Source organism: Eutrigla gurnardus (genome assembly GCF_963514095.1).
Source record: "Eutrigla gurnardus genome assembly, chromosome: 12".
In the NCBI taxonomy this organism is placed as follows: Eukaryota; Metazoa; Chordata; class Actinopteri; order Perciformes; family Triglidae; genus Eutrigla; species Eutrigla gurnardus.
The window spans coordinates 19,759,892-19,779,338 of record NC_139926.1 but is presented as its reverse complement, the minus strand read 5'-3'; the positions used below and the strand labels follow the sequence as shown (position 1 = coordinate 19,779,338).

Sequence of the window (19,447 nt, the reverse complement as noted above, 5' to 3'; positions counted from 1 at the left end):
ATAGGTTACATATTTGATAACAATGAAGACGTCTTGTTTAGGTGCTGTGACACCATTTCTATAGCAAACAGTAAAGCATTAATTAAAACACGTGGAAGGCTACAGGGAATATGAGGCCTGCCATCACGGGTCATTCCGGCCCTATAATTTACCATTATTTTTACATTACCTCTAAATGATACAAGCTGATACTGTCGTTAATTGCGCTTGGTTAAAATATAGCCTACACCCAGAATGGCCCCGAGGGACTTTAAGATAAGTTGCCTTTTTTTGAACGTCCCCATTAAAAGAAATAGGATTAGGGCAGCAAATATGGGCGTGATGTATCACCATGTTTCCTTGCTCTTTACTAAAGCGAGGGTTGCAACCCGTACAACAAAAGCATTGAGATAGATGGAGGTGTAAAAGGGAAAAGACAGAGGCCAGAAAAACACTGCCCACGATAACACGATTAGTTGTGTATCCAATGCACAAGGCTGGGGAGAGGAAAAAAAGAATTCATCATAATGCAGAAGACTGTCTGTCACCTTCGCTGAATGGTTTTTGACAAGAAAATAAATCTTTGGGTTGTTTAATACATTTTATATTTTCTTTATTTCGGTGCTAATAGAAAACCCAAATTAAATGTCCAGCAGCGAGATAGAAATGCAAAGATCGATGATCCTGCCCCTACTGTCCAATCACCCCTATTTAATTGACTGTATTTTCAGGGTAATTGAACTGCTTGTTGTAAATTGGGGATTTTATAGAAACGACATGAAAACCACATTTACTGACATTCATCGCATCTTTGACATTGATTATCTGATCAGCGCCGTGTCATGCTAACCTCCAATTCTTCATTACACACTGTTTATGAGCTGTTACAGAACAACTTGCTTGTTCCAGAGTGATTGATTGCCTTATTAACGCGTGTTCTTGTAAGTGTGACCGGACTGATTACGATGCATATGTTTAGAATAATGTTTCATTTAGCTGACTGCGAGTAATGCGGGGTGACAGCTGCTGCGGGAGGACAAAAAAAAGGAGAAAAAAAAAGAAAAGAAAACCCTAAACTACAGGGAGCAAGCGGGGCCAAAACGCATTTAAGGTGGAACTAGAAGACAGAAAAGACCCCTAATGGTCAGATGCAGTCACTCAACGCCAGATGAAGGACTGGCAGCTCGGTGGGGTCGTCACTGCCTAAACAACATCATTCTAACTCTGAAAACCACCCATCAATGCTTAAAGGCGGGAACTTGCTTCCACAATTGTGATATTACACTGAAAACAGCACAGTTCTTAAAACATATTGTCCCCATATTTGCAGTATTTGCAACTGACAGACCAGCTGTTACATCAAAAACACTGGAATCAATCAAATCTGTTCAACCACTGCCAAAAAAAACAACAACATACCAACACTTCACACCTAAAATCCCCTTAAAGGTTGGGGGTGTATTCGGCATATTTTCCCCCCAAAACGTAAAGCAACACACGAAACATGAGCTGCAGCCTGATGCAAATTTATGCCACCATTATGCCTCTGAAGTCGTCTCTGCTCCGTTTGTCTCAAATCATTGCCTCTGTTCAAATGTTACTTTCATATATTACATGACATTAATTCAACTATAGCTCATTAGGACAGAATGAAATGGTTAAATTAACTTATCAACTCATAATGATGATGAATGAGGTATTAATTCAGATACAAGCTGGGCAATTTGCAATTTTGCGCGTTTTGATGGTTCTCAAATAACATTTAATATAACGGGTCATCCCCTCAATCAATTACATGAGCATGCAAGTCGGTCGCACGGAAAATCCTTTTTTCATGCATATGTATTGAAACGTGTTCTCAATTATCTTTGGAAATTGGCTTTATTGGTTTAAAGACCAATTCTTGTATGGGGTCCTTAGCTCTGGATGTGGTTAAGGTGGTGCGATACATTTAGAGTCTTGTTCTTGAAGCACAGCCTCAGAACAGATACAAACACTTTGTTCCATCTTATCTGTTATTTATGTTTGAGAAATTTAAAATATCTTAAATGTACCTCTGAATTATAATGTTACATTTTTGTGAAGAATGAGGTTCAGGTGGGATGACAAGTTCAACTGAATGTGTGCAAAACAACCTGTACATTTGAAATAAATTAAAATATATAAAATCATCAAGATTTTAAGGCAGTTGATGTGCGAAGTGTGCAACATAAACTGCCTTAAAATATGATGCATGTTTCATTTATTTAAAAAATATATACTAAAATTGTTTTACTGGTCAAATTTTCCATTATTGGTAATGCCTGCTGGTCTCAACATAAAGTGATTTCAGGACTATTTTTAATTGATCTGGATAAAAAGTCACTTCTTTTCAGTATCCTTTTATTTGAGACGGTGTGAATAATTTCCATTACTGTCAACATGTTTTGGACCAGTCTCTGGTGTAATTCCTAAAATAAGTCTGGGTCACAATAGGTGCCTCATTTCAGATTTCAGTTTGACAAAATATGTAGAAGTGAAGCCTTGAATTATTCAAAGGTTATGCAGAAGACCAGAAAGATTATTTCTCAATAGCAATAAGACTAAAGGTAAGAAAGGATCCCGACGTATCTGCAGCGTGTGAAGTATGTTTAAATCACATGTATAGGAGGTTGATGGACTCAAACAAGGGTTACTTATTACATTCTCCCCCCACAACATGCTTTGAGAATGCTTCTCCCCAGTGAGCCCTTCAGTGTTGGATTTATTAAACTGATAGAGTCAAAATGGAGAGAGGGCTTCACAATGACATCTCGTTCTGCATGAAGGGATTATTTCTTATGTTTTGACTTGATCTTGACTTTTCAAATGTACCCGATCTGTCCCCAAAAGCACGAGAAATACAAAGCAGAAAGCAATAAAATAAAACGTATTATAAAGAAACATAAGAAAAGTGTTACGAGGTGAGAGCAGAAGGATTTTGGACATTAAATGAGGCCATTAACATTATGTTTGCATTAAACACTCAAAACAACAAGAAGAATTGTATCAACTTCACCGTTTCCACATATTCAACTTTCAGGTTCCAACATTGCAAATGAGCTGCACTGAGTTTCCTAAAGTAACATGTACTCATATATATCTATATCTCTCTATATCAATAGATATAGAGATATCTATGTTATATTGTACACATATAGATAAATATACATATAGCTATTTGAGGTGAGGATGGGCAATATTGATAAAATCACAGTATATGGTTTTATATTGCAATGTAATTCCTTAAAACAACAACAACAACAATTACAATTTAAATATTAAATACATTTAAATATTTGACTGAGGAGAGGATGGGCAATATTGATAAAATATTACATCACGGTATATAGTTTTATATTGCGATTTAATTCCTTAAAAACAACAAGAACTGTATCAGCTTCACCGTTTGCACATATTTGACAGTTCAGGTTCCAACATTGATGATTGATCCAAGTTTCCTAAAATAATATGTACTCATATCTACATATCTCTATATCTATATCAAAATATATATAGAGAGATATCTTTATGTATCTATATATCTATATGGATGTATACAGATATTCAAGTGAGGCAGGGATGGGCAACAATGATAAAATCGTATTTTACAATAGATTTAAATTGCGATGTAATTCCTTAAAACAACAACAAGATGAATTGTATCGGCTTAACCGTTTCCACGACTTCAACATTCAGGTTCCAACATTGCAAATCATTGATCCGTATTGAGTTTGCTAAAATAATATGCACTCGTATATAGCTATATATCTCTATCTCTCCATATCAATCGATATAGAGAGATAGAGATATCTATATGTATCTATATATCTATATCTATAAGGATGTATAGATATATAGATACATATAGATAGATATTTGACTGAGGCAAGGATGGGCAATATTGATAAAGTCTTACATCACAGTATATCATTTTATATTGTGACGTGATACTTTGTAGAAGCTCTACAGAGAAAACAATTCTGTATGAAATAACCACATGGGATTAAATATCTAATTTAAATACCTGATAAATGCCAAACAGAACAAAAGAATGCCCAAAAGAACTCATACATTTGCAACTTTCTCTCAATGGCCTGAAACTGCCACAGACAAACTTCTCTTCCCTTCTTATGAAGTCTAACTTGGTTTGTACCAAAATATATGAATAACGAAATGCATTTTTGCAATTTACACTCCAACATTGGTGCCAAACCAGGGACATTGTGGTTATACACATCGTTACCATGTGGCCACAGACATCCTGCAAGTAGAGTTTGAATTACCTTGTAATCATACTCAACAATAAATTCCACTTTGACCACCGCACCACTCATGTTCACAAGCAAAGACGCCGTCATCAGTAAAGCAAACCGTTTGCTGTACTTCTACTGCTGCTCCACAAAACCATAACTCAGTCGTTCCTCAACATATCCATCCTCAACAAGGACACATTTCACCGTTTAACACACTACCTCCAAAATCATCGGTCTACTTATATCCAACCTCTCAACAACACAAAGCATCACTTGCATAGCACTCAGCACACAACTTGTACCTATTTTTCCATGTTAGTTCCATGAAGAAGCATAGGAATTTCCCATTTTGGCAACGGCGGCCACATTTCTCAGCGATGGAGCAGGAGACTTTGGACAGCGCCAACCTCCCCCCCCCCATCTTAAAAGGCGTAGTTTAAAGAACTTACCTGAACGGCGATTCTGTCGTTTCTTTTTGGGCACTCACCTCGTGCTGCCATTTCAGATGTGGGTGCATTTGGTTCCACGTCAGCACAGCATCCTTTCCTGATATCCACACTTCAGCAAGCCACCGAGCGATATAGTCCACGTAAATCCTGAGCCCTTTCTTGTCCTCAGCAAGGAAACCAGATGACTACATGGATTCCTGACAGGGAAGACACATAATAAGTGCTTTAAAAAAGGAATGGCGGTGTAGGCAGCAATGTAAGAACAGCAAGCTAACAGTAGCTATGCTTATCAAAGTGAGACTGCAAATCAAAGTGAACTACGTCAGACTGTCTAAAACTTTTCATTAAATCCTCGTCAAACCTATTCATTGTCAACCCTTTAAACTCTTCTACTCTGCATGAAACTCCTTCCACTACACCTTTCGTTGGAGCTTTCTGGTTTGGTGGAAAACATGCAACTGGGTAGATACCCATTCCCTCCCCTAAAGTCGATTTTTTAAAAAACTTTTCCAAACTTTTTACATATCCAGCTCGACACAGTGTGCTTTTCTGACAAAGCTCCATATCATGCCCCTTCTTGCAAATCCCCAATCTTCAGTCCAACCAAGTAGGTCACCTGCTTCTAAATTCAAGATTCTTGGCAGCCATTTTGTTTGCACCTTCCTTCTACTCCATTTTGACCTGGCCATCTAAAATTACATTTGCTATCTTGCTACCTTGCTATTACTTACCTGAATTTTGCCGGAGTGCCAGCATATTGGTGTTGAAGATGAGCGAGGAGTCTCGGGGAAGAATTAATTCTTTCCTTGTGTGGAGATTTAGCGTCTTAGCATTGTAAAACCGACAGAACAGAAGAGGAGCAAACCCTTGCAATTGGCCAATCACCCTTTATATACCCTGCTAGCATGCCTGCCTAAGATTGGACCCAACCATCGATAGGGATGTTCACTAGATGCGTATACATAAACTGACAATTTAGCCAAATAGATTTTTAATTTATAAAATCATGTTCACAGATGGCAACCCAATTACAGATATAAACATCTATGCAACCATTAGTTTCAGGAAAAACTTATTTGGTCAAAACTAGATACATGCAGAAACCCCTGCTGATCACAAATGGTAAAACCAGGAAGTATAAATAGACATGAGTGCCACTGCAGAGTCTTTTTGCCTGGGAACCTGAGAGCTAACAAGTGAGTACTAAGGTAAGACAATTCTTTGAAATACAACAATACTAGCAATCCTTAGCTTGTAAGCAAACTATAGACAGCCTGTGTATCTTCTTGTGGCTACCTAACTGCTAACGTATGGTTCATGCTTTGTATAGGACTAGCTAACATGGCTACAAAGAGGTGCAATTGGTGTTCCTTCTATGTTGAAGCACAAAATGGAAGAACTGCAACACTGATGCTTAGAGTCCCACTCCCAAGTGTGTAATGCTGCAGGTTAGTCTTCAACTTTAATGTGAGTCTTTTTGGAATTTCCCTTTTGATTGAAGAAGGCCACAAGCCATTGTTTTAAATGGGATCAGATCCATGCCAGCCTGTCACTCCTGCCCTGCAAGTTATACTGCTTTTGCATTCCACCTGCCTTCAGTGCTTCACTGCATTTCATGCATTGTGTATATCTATTTATTTTTAACAGGTAATATTTCCGAAGATGGATTTATACTTGTCATGTCATTGTGTTGGCAAAAACAATGTACTTAACTACATCCTATAGCTCTGCCAAGGTAGTGTACCTTGCATACCATCTAATACTAATCAAGACTGGGTTTATCATGGATGATGGACTCCCCACTGAATTTGAATTAACATGTTTCTGGACTTTGTAACTCAGATTTCACTGTGGCTATATCATGGACCAGACAGCCTGGCTCTTGACATTTTGAAGGGGTTCTGGAGGGAAAGAATTGTGTAACAGGAAGTAACCCAAATATGCTAATGAAAGATGCCACCTGTAACCGAAGAAATTGGTAAATTAACAAAGCTTGACCAAGAAAAAAAAAAAAAAAAAAAACTGGTCGATATTGCTTTGCTATGTCTAACTTTAGTGTCAGTGTTGCAGAACACAGGTTTTCATTAATTTTTTTTGTACATGGTTTTTTGTAGGTGTGGTTATTGTGCTGTGGTGGTTTCCTGTTCTCAGATCAGGTCTTGCAGGTTAGAGCTTCATCTCGATGAGAACCTGATTAAATAAACTGGAGCGTCTGTCTCTGCTTTGATTGTGGAGTAGGAACTTTTGTTGCCCCTCGCACACCCCTTCCATGTTTAGTTTAACACTTAATAAAGGCTGTTTTACTTGCTTTAAAACATTGCAAACTCATCACCATGCACTATTGTTCAATTTTTAACAATTGTTGTAGAAACATTATCTCTCCCAATCAAAGCACAATCTTGTTGTTGTTCACAGATGTGGGGGAAAGACGGTTGAATCGATGAGGCTTCAGCAGAAGAGTGACTAAGGGACCCTAAAACGTGAGGCTGACTGTCGGCCTCCGAATGCCATTTGGCCGTCAAGAAGTCTCTGTGGTTGACTACTGGCCAGTGTTTTAGTGGTGTGGACACAGTCGGCGACGGTGTGATGTCTGACTGGATGTTCAGCCAAGTAAATTCAACCTTTTGAGTGGAGTCCACAACGATGTGGGCTCCACTCAAAGGTTGAATTTACACTAATTTTTGTAAAACGTCACAGCCCCAGACGAAGCTTTTTATGTGTGGCTCTAGGGAAGTCGTGTTGGACTGTCCACCACTTTTATCTCAACACATTTATAATGGATTTCCATGAAATTTGGTACAGATAAACGGCACACAGAGGATGAAGCGTAATTGATTTGACTTTATATCAAGCTCCCGCAGCAGGATTCAGATTACTCTTATAAGATTAGGGAAGAAAGTCCCCTTTACTTGCTAAAAGTTCAGACAAGCTGGCGGGCATCATGTGATCTGTAATCCAGAGGAATGTTTTCGAAACTAGTTTTAGTACTATTTGGGGGTCCACCCCAGGTCTAAAACGTATCTTATTTTCTTTTTTACTTTATCGTATTTTTTAAAATAGCAAACATATGGCGTAACTGTCATTAAACCAAATAATTCCGTACTCATTGACATTATTGGAACGTGTTTTTTCAGTTTATATTGTTTAGTCTGTTTTTCTCCTATGTTTTCACCAAATAATTGGCTTTTTGTGATCTGCTCTAGCTTTTATGGGCACCCTCAGGCTAGAGCTGTGCTCACATACTCACTAATGAATCCCACTGTTTAAGTTGTATTTGCAATGTGATGTGTTAAACTTGCTATTCTAAACATCAGCATGGAAAATGTTACCTTCTGCAATTTTACAATGTTACAAAAGCTTTGTTGCATATAGGACGTCAACGGAGAGTGTGATTGCATGTTTGTGCCAACCTAATAAATCGAATGCCTTGTTTTTATTATTTATTATAAAAGACAGCTTTGTCCGTTGTAGTGACAACATTAACGCTCTTTAAATCAGGGGTTCTTAAAATTTGTGGGACCTGTGAAACCTGAGGACAACATTTTCCAAGGACTTCCTCTTAATCGCAAAACAGATGTTGTACTCTTATCTGTCATTGGAACTATTTGTATTCTAAACCTTTTCAACCTAAATACCTCCTGTTTCACAGTGATGACCAGAAACGCATTTCAATTTGAATCATGTTAGCGTGTAGTAATTCAATACTTTTAAACTCTAATACAGTGCATGACTTAAGTTCATGTTTCATGTGTTAATTTGCGTTAAAACGGGCAGAAATGGCCAGATATTGGTATTAGAACAGAAGTTCATGGTCTACCTAAAGATACAATGCAAGTGTAAATATAATATGATCTGTCTAGTAAGATGTAACAAATAGTTAAATCTTGCTTTCTGTGCCAAGACCGCAATCATGTTTTTTTAAATCCACATTGCATTTGGGTCCAGCTTTCAGATAATGAACAGTCAAATGAAAATAATGACAAAGCCTTCATTTAACTTTACAATGGTACTAGTTTTATTGGCCCAAATCTAACGTGGGTGGGAGTTATGTTCACAATGCTTGAAATTATTTTTATTTATAACAAATTATCTTGTGGTCTCCCTGACAGAGTGCCACTGACCCCTTTTCCCCTCGTTTTTATTCTTCAATGAGTATCCAGGAATTAATGCATATTCTCTTCTATCTGAAAGACATTATCTGTCTCCTGCTTCAAAACTAAAAAACAAATCTGCAAGAAGCAAGACAACTGCTGCTTACCTGACATTAACTTTGGAGACAGTTTTCGCCAAAGCAACCTACATTTCTGGAAAGAGTAATTTAGGGTTCAGTGCCCTTGTGCAATGACACTTCCGCAGGGAGGCCGTGGAAGCTTTTGGGATTGAACCAACAACCTTGCCGGCGACAATGGCCATCCTGCACGTAAAGCGCAGCTAAAGTTCACAATATTCATATTCCTGTAATGTAACATGGCTTTAGCAGCAATGATGACACGTGTCAGGTAAGCACAAGTGTAGTTGATAAACAAGTATGTATGGTCCCGTTCCATTTAGTGTCACAGCAATTCCATTAAGCCAGCGAGCACAATACAAAGCCCCGTCTCACCTAAATGGAACAGGGCCATAATTAATGTTATGTATTACACCTGTGTTTACCCTGCAACGACATCAAACTGGCTGCTGTGTAAAAGAAAAAAAAAAGTATCATTGCCGTGGAGGGCCAGCAGTGCTCAGGTTCCATGCTGCTACTAAGCGGACACTCCCCCATCTTGGCTCACACGCTCCGTCAGAGGACAGGAGCACCGTATCCCGACCGCAGGCAGTCTAAACCGGACAACTCCGTTAAGGTAAACACCCCCACACACACTTTAGTTCAAAACTCTTGTTCGTGCCTTATTCACTCTCCTGCCACGTTATATATGATATCGCGTGCTTTTAATAAAAGTTAGCAACGGTTGCTGTTAAGTTGTCGCGAGGAACTGCGACGCTGCTTTGAGTGTTAGCATCATCGGCTAGCGGTTAGCTACCTACGGTTAGCTGCGATGCTAACGGATTACTCCGGCTTGCTTTAAGTGTGTAACAAGTTATTTAGGAAACGTTAAGTCACAAATAGCGACACGACAAAACCCGTCCATTTGCGGTAACAGTAACCCCTGGCAACCCCGTAGGTCAACGACGTGTCGGTTGCCTCCGAAAACAGAGGGACGTTGTTATGTCTGCTAACTTAATTTAGCAAGAGTAAAGTTAACGTAACGCGATCTTAACTTAGTTATCCGGGGTCTCTCGAGTTTTTAAACAGGGTCTGAGTTGATGAGTTTCGCACCCGACATTGTGACTGCAATAAAAACGTGTGCACATAAGTACGTAGCAGTCTTACCAAATGTTATGTTGCCGTTTGTGTGTCGCCACCAGTTGCACTCAAACTTGTACACGTAGCTAAAAGTTGTGCATTTTAATACAGCAGCCCTGCAGCAAATCTGTACTATTAAACGTTAAGTTTGTGTCTGATATTATGCAACGCTGAGGTTATTTTGGAGACATTTGTGCAGCTGTTGCATTGCATTGCCTTTTTATACTGAAAGACGTTTAAACTATTTTGTCCACCCTACTTGGTCAATAGTTTAAGGCCAGTATTGTAAATGATATTAAGAAGGAAATGTATTAATTGCAATTCGTCACCCTTCGAACTATAATAGATGCCTCTCTATGTGATCAAAAACTGGCATCATACGTTAATTCAACATACCTGCAATAAATGTTCCCTTCACAAACATTGTGTCTGCGAAGGGAACATTTATTGCAGGTATGTTGAATTAACACTGCATCAGTTGTAGCTTCATTTATGAGTTGCCATCTGAGTGGATGTTGAAACCAATTACTGTTGTCAACAGGTGGAGAGGTTATTTGTGAGGGAGAACCGGAGGAGGATCCCAGAGAACAGAAGAATATCCTACAATCCCTGATCAACATGGGGGCCGTCATCTCACGGTGGAGGGTTTGTTTTCAAACCTTTTACTGATTCATGTCATTTGCTTCATGCTGCTTTTTAATACAAATAATGTTATGGCACATCAGTTTACAATGTTATTGTTTCGTCAGAACATGGTATAATCCTTGTAAATTTAGATTTGATGAAGAACATTAATTAATTCCACAAATAATCCTATCACACGATACTTTTTGAGGCACAGTTTGTAGTTGCATGATTAAATATATCCACATAAATGATCACAATCTAATAATAAAAAAATCTATGCTAATACTCCTCCTGGTATCTCCATTTCTTGTTATGTTTGTATGCATAGTCTCACTTAATAATGCAGAAGACAAACATGAAGCAAATACAAAATGTGCAGCAATGGCAAGACGAAACAGGAAGTTTCCAGATGTTTTCAAGAAGTTGCTTGCAGAAAGTACCGTCGTGGCAAAATGTCTTAATTTCTTCTCTCTGACTCGGGTTTCAAAATGTTCACCCTTACAGGCTAAACCATCCACTGTGGAGATTTTGGAGGGAATCGATAAGGTATGCTTGACAGATTGCCAGAAGTGCTGTTTTGATTGATCTGAAACACATTTGATCCAAAATGTTGAAGTTTTCCTTATACATATATACATGTGGCATGAGATGGCATGCTGTAAGTTTACCAAAGAACAACAAATCCATGCTTTTAGCATATAAATGTTTTACTGCCTAACATGCACTGTGGGTAAGCAGACTAACTAACAAAGTTAGTGGTGATAATACAGTACAACTTTTTACCATGATGGTCCTTATTGAAGGGGAGAGAGTACCTCGTGAGAAATTCAACAATGCTTTCTTTATTCTCTCATGCCCTGTTAGCATTTGAACAGAAGTAGAACATTTTTACAGTGAATCCCTTGAGGTTGGGTGCGTCCAAGCTTGCAGAAGGCCGCCACTGTCAGCCAAATAAATGAGTGAAACACAAATTATCAGCAAAACTGACCAAAGGCATCTGTCAGTGTAATTATGCCCAATGGTGTTTTATAAAACACATACATGTCACACATGTTCAATAGACCTGCTCTGCACAGCCTTGATCATTATTTCAACTATTCACATGTGGCACTGCAGTCAGCGGGACATATGAAGGGATAGTTGCAAGTAAATTGCTTATTTGGGTATACACTACTTAAAGTTGAACTACAGCTCATTGCAACTTTTGTTTTGCATTTTTGTACTTCTGGCCATCAGTTGTATTGGTTTTGCTAACTCTGTAACCGCCATTGTAATTGCAGAGATCTGGGAACATGACAATATTGTTGCCTTTTTTGGCCCATTTTCAGCTATACGTTTTGCCAGATTATCTTTTCCACTTTATTTGGAGGTAAAACAACGGCAATAAATAGTGCAACTCTGATGTTAATAATCCCTCATTGCTCGGTCCGTGTGCTTTATCGGTTCACAACGGCTGAAATTAGACTGCAATATTTTTGTCTTTGCTTCCTCTGCCAAATAAGTTTGATCTACTGGGTTTTGAATACAAAGTGTCTGATCATTTGATGATATTGTGTATGTATTTCATTGGTGGTTGGTGACCACTTAAGCCTGTTTTGATATAGAAACGATGCTGTAGAGGATGTTATACAAGCTTGCATCTTTTGGCCATAACGGAGGTGTCAACTATTGCCACATCAGCTCCTCATTTGCTGACTGATGGGGCTTTAGTGCTCTTCTACAGTTAAGCTAGTGTTGGGCTATTTTCAGCACCTGTCCTTGGAGCAGGAGACACTACACATATATACAGACGAGGTCAGGTGGACATTGCCGTGAAGGGACGTTTTTTTTTGACCAGTTTGTTTTCTTCTAAAAAAAATCACATGGTTTCACATGTGGCTGCATCACACATACACAAATGCATGCATTCTATGCTGCAAGGTTCAATGGGAGATCTGTTTACTAAGTGCCTGGAGTGACAGACACACATGTTACAGGAGAGCCATAGTGACCAGAGCGGGTCTCATTCTGTCTGCCAGCTATTTATGGATGGGGTAGCCAGCACTTTAACACAGTGATGTAACCTTCTTATCTAAAAAAAGAAGAATGAGCCATTTAATTGGAAAATGATAAGGAATTGCATATATTTCTCTCGTATGCTGCATGTTCAAATAATGCTCGTTTTAATTTTGTCTTTTCAGGATATACATGTTCTTGAAGAATACACTGAGAAGTATCAGAGGCAGTTGAAGATATGGGTCGGGCGTCTCCTTCTGTACTCGGCTCTAATCTATCTGATTACATGTGTAGTTGTGTATTTCTGGTACCTGCCTGAACAGTTGATGGGGCGCCTCATATTGTCCCTTGCCTTCATAATATTTCCATTATTGTAAGTGTGCATGACAGTCGATCACATTTTTACTGAACTTTAACTACAATGTATTGTCACCAATCAACCTTTTTTTCTTTTCCCTCTTCTTTTTTATTTTTTTTTTTTTTTTATAGAGTTTGGTTACTTCGAAAAGTACTTATATTTATTTTTTCACGAAGAACTGAAAAAAATAGTAAGATCCGTTTTTTGGTATTTATACGAAACTTGATACATCATGGAGATTTTTGTTACATTTTCTTGTAAAATTTATTTTTGTTTTTTCAGATGAAAAATTAGAAGATCTTAATGCCCAAAGAAGGAAAATAGTAAGTGATTTTTATATGTATCCAGTGTTGATATAGATGTATGGAGATATTTAAAATGACTTGACTTTTGAACTTTAGTTTTGCTTTGCTTTTTACTACTTTTAACACTTTTAACACTGAAACCTGTGATGCTTTAGGTTATAACTGCCTGGATTTACTTGCTTGCTCCTAAATAACAAAAGTACTTAATATAACTTTTTTCCTTGTTTTTGCAATTAACCTTCTAATCTCATTTGAGTGCCAAGAACAGAATAGACATTTTTTTAAATCCCACAATTGACAGGTTTCTCCCATTTTGACCCAAATGTTATCACACCTCGGCAACAAACTGCCTGAATCCCTCCATCCATTCTCCTCTGCTTATCTGTGGTGGGGGCAGCAGGCTTAGGAGGGCGTCCCTCTCTCCAGCAACACTTTTATTCTTCCTGAGGGACCCCGAGGCATTCCCAGGCCAGACAAGATGTATATTATCTCCAGTATATTCCTGGTCTACCCCAGGGCCTTTTACCAGTTTGATGTAAGTGCCTGAGAAAACCTCTAAAGGGAAACGTCCAGGAGGCATTGAACCACCTCAGATGGCCCCTTTCAATGTCCCCAATACTGCCCAAAAGCATTTCATGAAAACTTACCTATAAGGCTTACTGTTCACGTGTAGAAGAAACAATAGATTATATGCAAACATGCCTCATTTAGCAGAATGCCCTGAAACAATTGGTCAAGAATAACAGCTGCTCAGATGTTTTCATAAAAAAGTGATTCCCAAAAAACAATCGTCATGCATCTGAAGCTTGCTTGTCTGATAAATGAGAGAAACTTATTATAAAACTCATAATCTCTGTAGAACCCATCGTAATGTTGTCTAGTGGTTTCCAGTAAATTGAAGACTTGCTGTTATTGATCATCTCAGCATTTTGCTACTTGCTAATCTACGATCTGTATACACAGCGTTTTGATTGGTACAGTGATTTAACCCAGTAAACCACTCTGCTAATGTCACTTTAATTAATAGCATTTAGTCCTGGAAAGAAATAAATCTGAGAAATTGCTTGTCATCCTCTGTCAAGTCTAATAACTTTCAATAATTAGGGCTGATGGATTTTTGCATTCTCCATTATCGAAGTAGTGAATGTAATTATTCTTCATATTATATGTAAATATTTTAAAATGTTTGGTACTTTAATGCAGATGTACAATTTAGTGAAGTAGCTTATTGGTGCCCTTTCTCACATTAATGTTGTATTGAATGGTAGGTCAACCTAACATCTGATGATCATCAAATAATTACTCAGCAGTAGAGCTATTATAGTAATACTTTCTTTGTGCAATGTATTGATGAAAGCATTAGTTGTAGAATACCTTTTTTTTATTGTCTTGCTCTTTTTCCAGCTTGAAGAAGTGATGGAAACGGAAACGTATAAAAATGCTAAAATGATTCTGGAGAGATTTGATCCGGATTCCAAAAGAAAAATTGTGAGTTATTTTGTTTCCACTTTGTAACATAAATAACTTTGTATAATTATTTTCTGTAATAATACTTTTGCATTAATTTCTTTTTTCCGTATAAAGGAGCTTGAATCCACTCCAGTAGGACCTCAGATGACGCCAAAATCAGGACAAGGTAGCAATGAGTATCACTATTTTCCTTACTTATGCTTTGGCCTTTTTTTTCTTTCTTTGCTGTTGTTAAGCAAACTGCAATATTTTCTGTGTTTAGATCTCCGGCAGCGCAATGTCACCGCAAAGACGCCCTCGATGGTGGCGAATCCTGCAGGCGGAGCTGCTGCTCGCCCCCCTCTTGCCTCTGGGCCCACCTATCCTGGACGAGCTACCCACTCTGCTCCAGGTGGACCCCCAGAGAGGAGCCTGTCTGCTATAGCTGCTCAGCAGAGCTTGATGAGGAGGCCTGTGACCCCTGGAACACCTGTTCCTGGAGTCGGTGAGTTACCTGCACACGAGGGGACCACATCGTAATGTGGTCGATTAAGGTGTGATTTACTCTTCCCTGGCTCTGTATCCCCAGTTGCTCGAGGCTCTGTGGTGTGTGCTGTCAGAAAGGGTGGTATACGTTGTGCAGTAGTTGTAATGGGTAATTGCATGAATGTAGTTTTCAAATATCGCACTGTAAGGTCCAACCTTTCTCAAACAAGTGTATAATTGTGAACTAAGATTACAAATGGGTGATAACTTTTGATGGTCAGATTATACCTCGGGAATATGATGCTTGTTCTTTACAAAACCAGCCAGCCAACACGATGGGAAAACTTTCCATAGAACAGTTGCTGTATGTGGAAGACATCTGTGGAGTGCAGAGTTACTGGATATTCAATATAAATTTATGGACTATGAACACTCAATAGAAGATGCAAATAAGTGCAAACGGTAAAGAAAATGTGTTCCTAGAGGAAGCTGCATGCGGTAATTGCCATGTGGAATGCCAACTGTGAGGTATGCACGAATCAGGATTACATTAACTATGATTAATTAGCCAGACCTGCGTTTGTTCTCTGGGCAATGGTGGTGGAATCTCACTAAATGTCTTTTAATGCTTGGTGAAATTGCCTTTGGCATTGGGAACACCTCGCAAATGGTTTACATGACTTGATGTTATCACCTGCTTCTGCTGAAAATTGAAAGTGAAAAGCAATTTGATACAAAGAGTCACCACAGAGTTTCCATATGTTGGTAAATTAATAACCAGCAGGATATTGAGACTCTGCCAAGTCTCACAGAAATGACCAGTCATCTTCCTATGATTGCTCTTGATGTTAGATTATATTAATTACTACTCCCCAGCACAGCAGGGATTCTGGACGTGCCTTGCAAGTGAGATCCAGTGCTAATTCGTTAAGAAAAAAGGGTCGTTTTTTTTAAAATATTCATTATAAACTGTGAATCACAGCGTCGGTGTTCGACTTAGGTTTTACTGTAAGCAGCTCCTGTTTAATGCAGTTTGTAGTCGAGACTACAGGCATTGATGTTGTGCTTTAACAGGGATGCACCCCCCAGGCCCGCCCCTGGCCAGACCTGTGGTCCCGAGGGAAAGAAGCACTATAGACCGTGTCATTGAGTACCTTGTTGGAGATGGCCCTCGGAACAGGTACAAAACCTCTGCTTGTATGTTGTGTAAACATTTTTGTGCAAGTATAGATTATGTATTATTAAGCAGGTTCTTATCCATCCATAGAAAAAGACAGTGCTGAATTATCTTACGTAATATAACAATGCTCGTCTCCATAACTGGATTTTTGTTCTTTCCTCATAGATACGCTCTCATCTGTCAGCAGTGTCTGTCCCATAACGGCATGGTATTAAAAGAAGAATTTGAATATGTTGGTAAGACTTAGAGAAACGCGACACTCTTTGTCAGTCTCCATCAAATACTGCGCATTCATTTGCCCTCTAGCATTTGGCAGCGTAGTATATCATATGGCTCTTAAATGCCTCTGCCACTACCAACCCCTGTAAGCAAAAATGCAACAAGATAGAATATGCAAACCAGTGCTGCACATCAATCTGAAGTGTTTATGCATCTCAGGCATTTTCTGTCATCGGTTCATATTCATGTATATTAATCTATGTCTGCTGTGAGAATGTATTAGAGAAGTGACATAAACTATGTGTATGGTGTCTTTTTATTTTTCTTTCAGCTTTCCGCTGTGCGTATTGTTATTTCCTGAACCCCGCGAGAAAGAGCAGGCCTCAGGCACCCAGACTCTCCGAGGTCGCCGGTGAACTGAAGAAATCATCCGAGGCACCCGTACCTTCGCCTGCTGTTGACGGAGATGATGCACAATCTGTTTTAGGTGATGATGACACTCGAGCAGGATTTATCCACACAAGGCATATAAAGTGTAATGATCATGCATGTAATCAAATGGTACCAATAGTGTCCATTTTTTTAATATTTTGAATTATCTCCATCAGAGCCATCCCAGCTTGCTGATGTCCCCGATGAAACGGAGACCCAAGAGCCAGTCACACCAACAACCGCAGAGCCCAGCTCCGCGTCAGATGGCCAGAGCACCCCGGAGTCACAAGATATGACCACTGAGAAATCTGATGGAGAGCAAGATGTGTCCGCCATGGAAGTGGAATAAAACCGTGAGAGTGGTCATTTCAAGTCCTCATACATTTCTCCAGAAGACAAAACAAATGTATAACAGTTAACTTGCAAGTAAATGCCGTGAGCTGAATTAAAACACAGTAAGTGATGCTGATGTGATGTTCAGTTTACAGTAGATAAAATATATATCCTTTTTTCTTTTGAGAATAGCTTTTTATAGTTCTAGCAATAGTAATGAATTGAATATTAAATTGTAAAATGATAGCATTTGGTAGCAAACACGAAACAACCTCCCTTTCCTTTTTATGAAATGTCTTGCTCATTCTGATCTTATTCAGAGGAATATGGATTATGCTACATGTTTTCTTTATTTTCCATGTTTTATTTGTTTTGTTTTTTGACTGAATTTCTAACAGTATTCTATTTGGATTAATTGTAACCTGCGGAAACGAAACAACAAATATTTTGTCAGGAAAATAATATTTTATTAATGGGAAATTATTTATAAATATTTTTCTATAAAACTGTGCCTTTCATAGCAGCGTTGACGGTGATGCCAACATGTTTACACAACCATGGTACCATAATAGGAATGCACTTACAGTATGTATTTATTGCTGAAACGGAGGAGAGATGTCTGTACTGTGCACCGGCCTTAAGTGCCTTTTTTTTTTATATTAAGTCTCGGCTTCAGAGTATTGTCGATAAAACCTATTTACATATAGACAAAGTATTTGAACTGTTTACACACTATCTGTTTGCTGTATATCGGAATTCCTGTTCTGTATAAATAAACTTAAAGACAATCTGTGTACATGTTACTCAGGATCAACACATACAGATACATACATATATATTTTCTTTATAAAGGTCCTGCTCCTTTTTATTAACAAAATAATATATTTGTCTACAGTATAAAACAATTCTGGAGAATTATTTGACTGATGTTGCTGTGGAACAATCAATTATTGCTGCATTTTGAAAGTGATTCTGCATTAACATGAAAAAATGACTAGAAAGGTCAAACCCACATGTAAATAGCCTTGATGGCATTAGCTCACGTTTATTCCTGCCGTCTCCATTGTCATGTGTTTTTAATGTGCTGCCCCATTTATTCTGCAGCCAGCTTCTTGCCAAGGAGCATGTTTAAACAGTCCATTTTCATTAGCAGGCCAATTTTAGCTTGTGATCATTTTATTTTAGCTCATTGATCATTTCAGACAGCGTAAGATAACGCCGCTGACACGGAGCCCGGCCAGTCTTGATTGCTTGACCCTCTTCATTTGCAACAAGAAAGTCATTGCGGCTACAAAGTTGCTCTCCGCTATCACATGACCCTTTTTCCCTGAAGATAGACCGTAAAGTATTGGTGAGGTCAACACCCCACATCTTCTATGGGTTTTGATAATGTATGTTTACAGAGACGTGACCTCCTGGGCCTTGTAATGCATCAATGTGACATGGACAGTAACGCCTGATTCCACTGCGTGCTGTTTGAGGTTGACCTCTGACAAGAGCCAAACATGGGGGAAAAATGGGACATCAATACGACGATGTTTGGCTGTTTTCACACCATTGTCCAGTAGTCATAGGCTGCACATATGTGCATCATAAGTAATATTTCACAAAAGATCTTGGCAATATGTGGTTTGAGAAATATTTTTGATTCCACAGCACTGAATCATTTCTTGACAGTTTTTACTTCATAGTAGTTTTATTTGTCTGCATGTTTTTTTCTGACATTCAGTTTTTCTTATTTATATAGATTTTTGTCTTAAAATGCATGAAAAATATCACAGAAAGATGGCTTTAGTTAAATTTCTTTGCCTTTTTATGGACAACACTTGTGTACTGACCATTCAACTCTCCAATCAGGATGTTTATACTATAATTTCACCTAACTGACCATCGCAGCTTATTACAAAAACAATTCAAAGAAACGCTGTTTACATAATGTGAAAACAAAAGAGAAGTGTTTTGTGTCCAGTTGTCCAAACACTCAAAGAAATTGCATCTGGATCGCTATCATGGA

At 38.5% G+C, this 19,447-nt stretch overlaps 1 protein-coding gene across 1 annotated transcript; it reads left to right on the top strand.

The window, feature by feature from the left end:
• The first annotated feature begins 9,460 nt into the window (after window positions 1–9,460).
• On the top strand, window positions 9,461–17,764 carry lnpa (limb and neural patterns a). Its single transcript, XM_084023502.1, has 13 exons — window positions 9,461–9,546; window positions 10,591–10,694; window positions 11,181–11,222; window positions 12,857–13,044; window positions 13,161–13,219; window positions 13,312–13,352; window positions 14,739–14,822; window positions 14,919–14,970; window positions 15,067–15,288; window positions 16,344–16,449; window positions 16,615–16,685; window positions 17,000–17,155; window positions 17,277–17,764. The coding sequence occupies exons 2-13, from the start codon at window positions 10,668–10,670 to the stop codon at window positions 17,447–17,449; spliced, it is 1,221 nt and encodes a 406-aa protein (XP_083879628.1). The 5' UTR covers window positions 9,461–9,546; window positions 10,591–10,667; the 3' UTR covers window positions 17,450–17,764.
• Window positions 17,765–19,447: the final 1,683 nt, after the last annotated feature.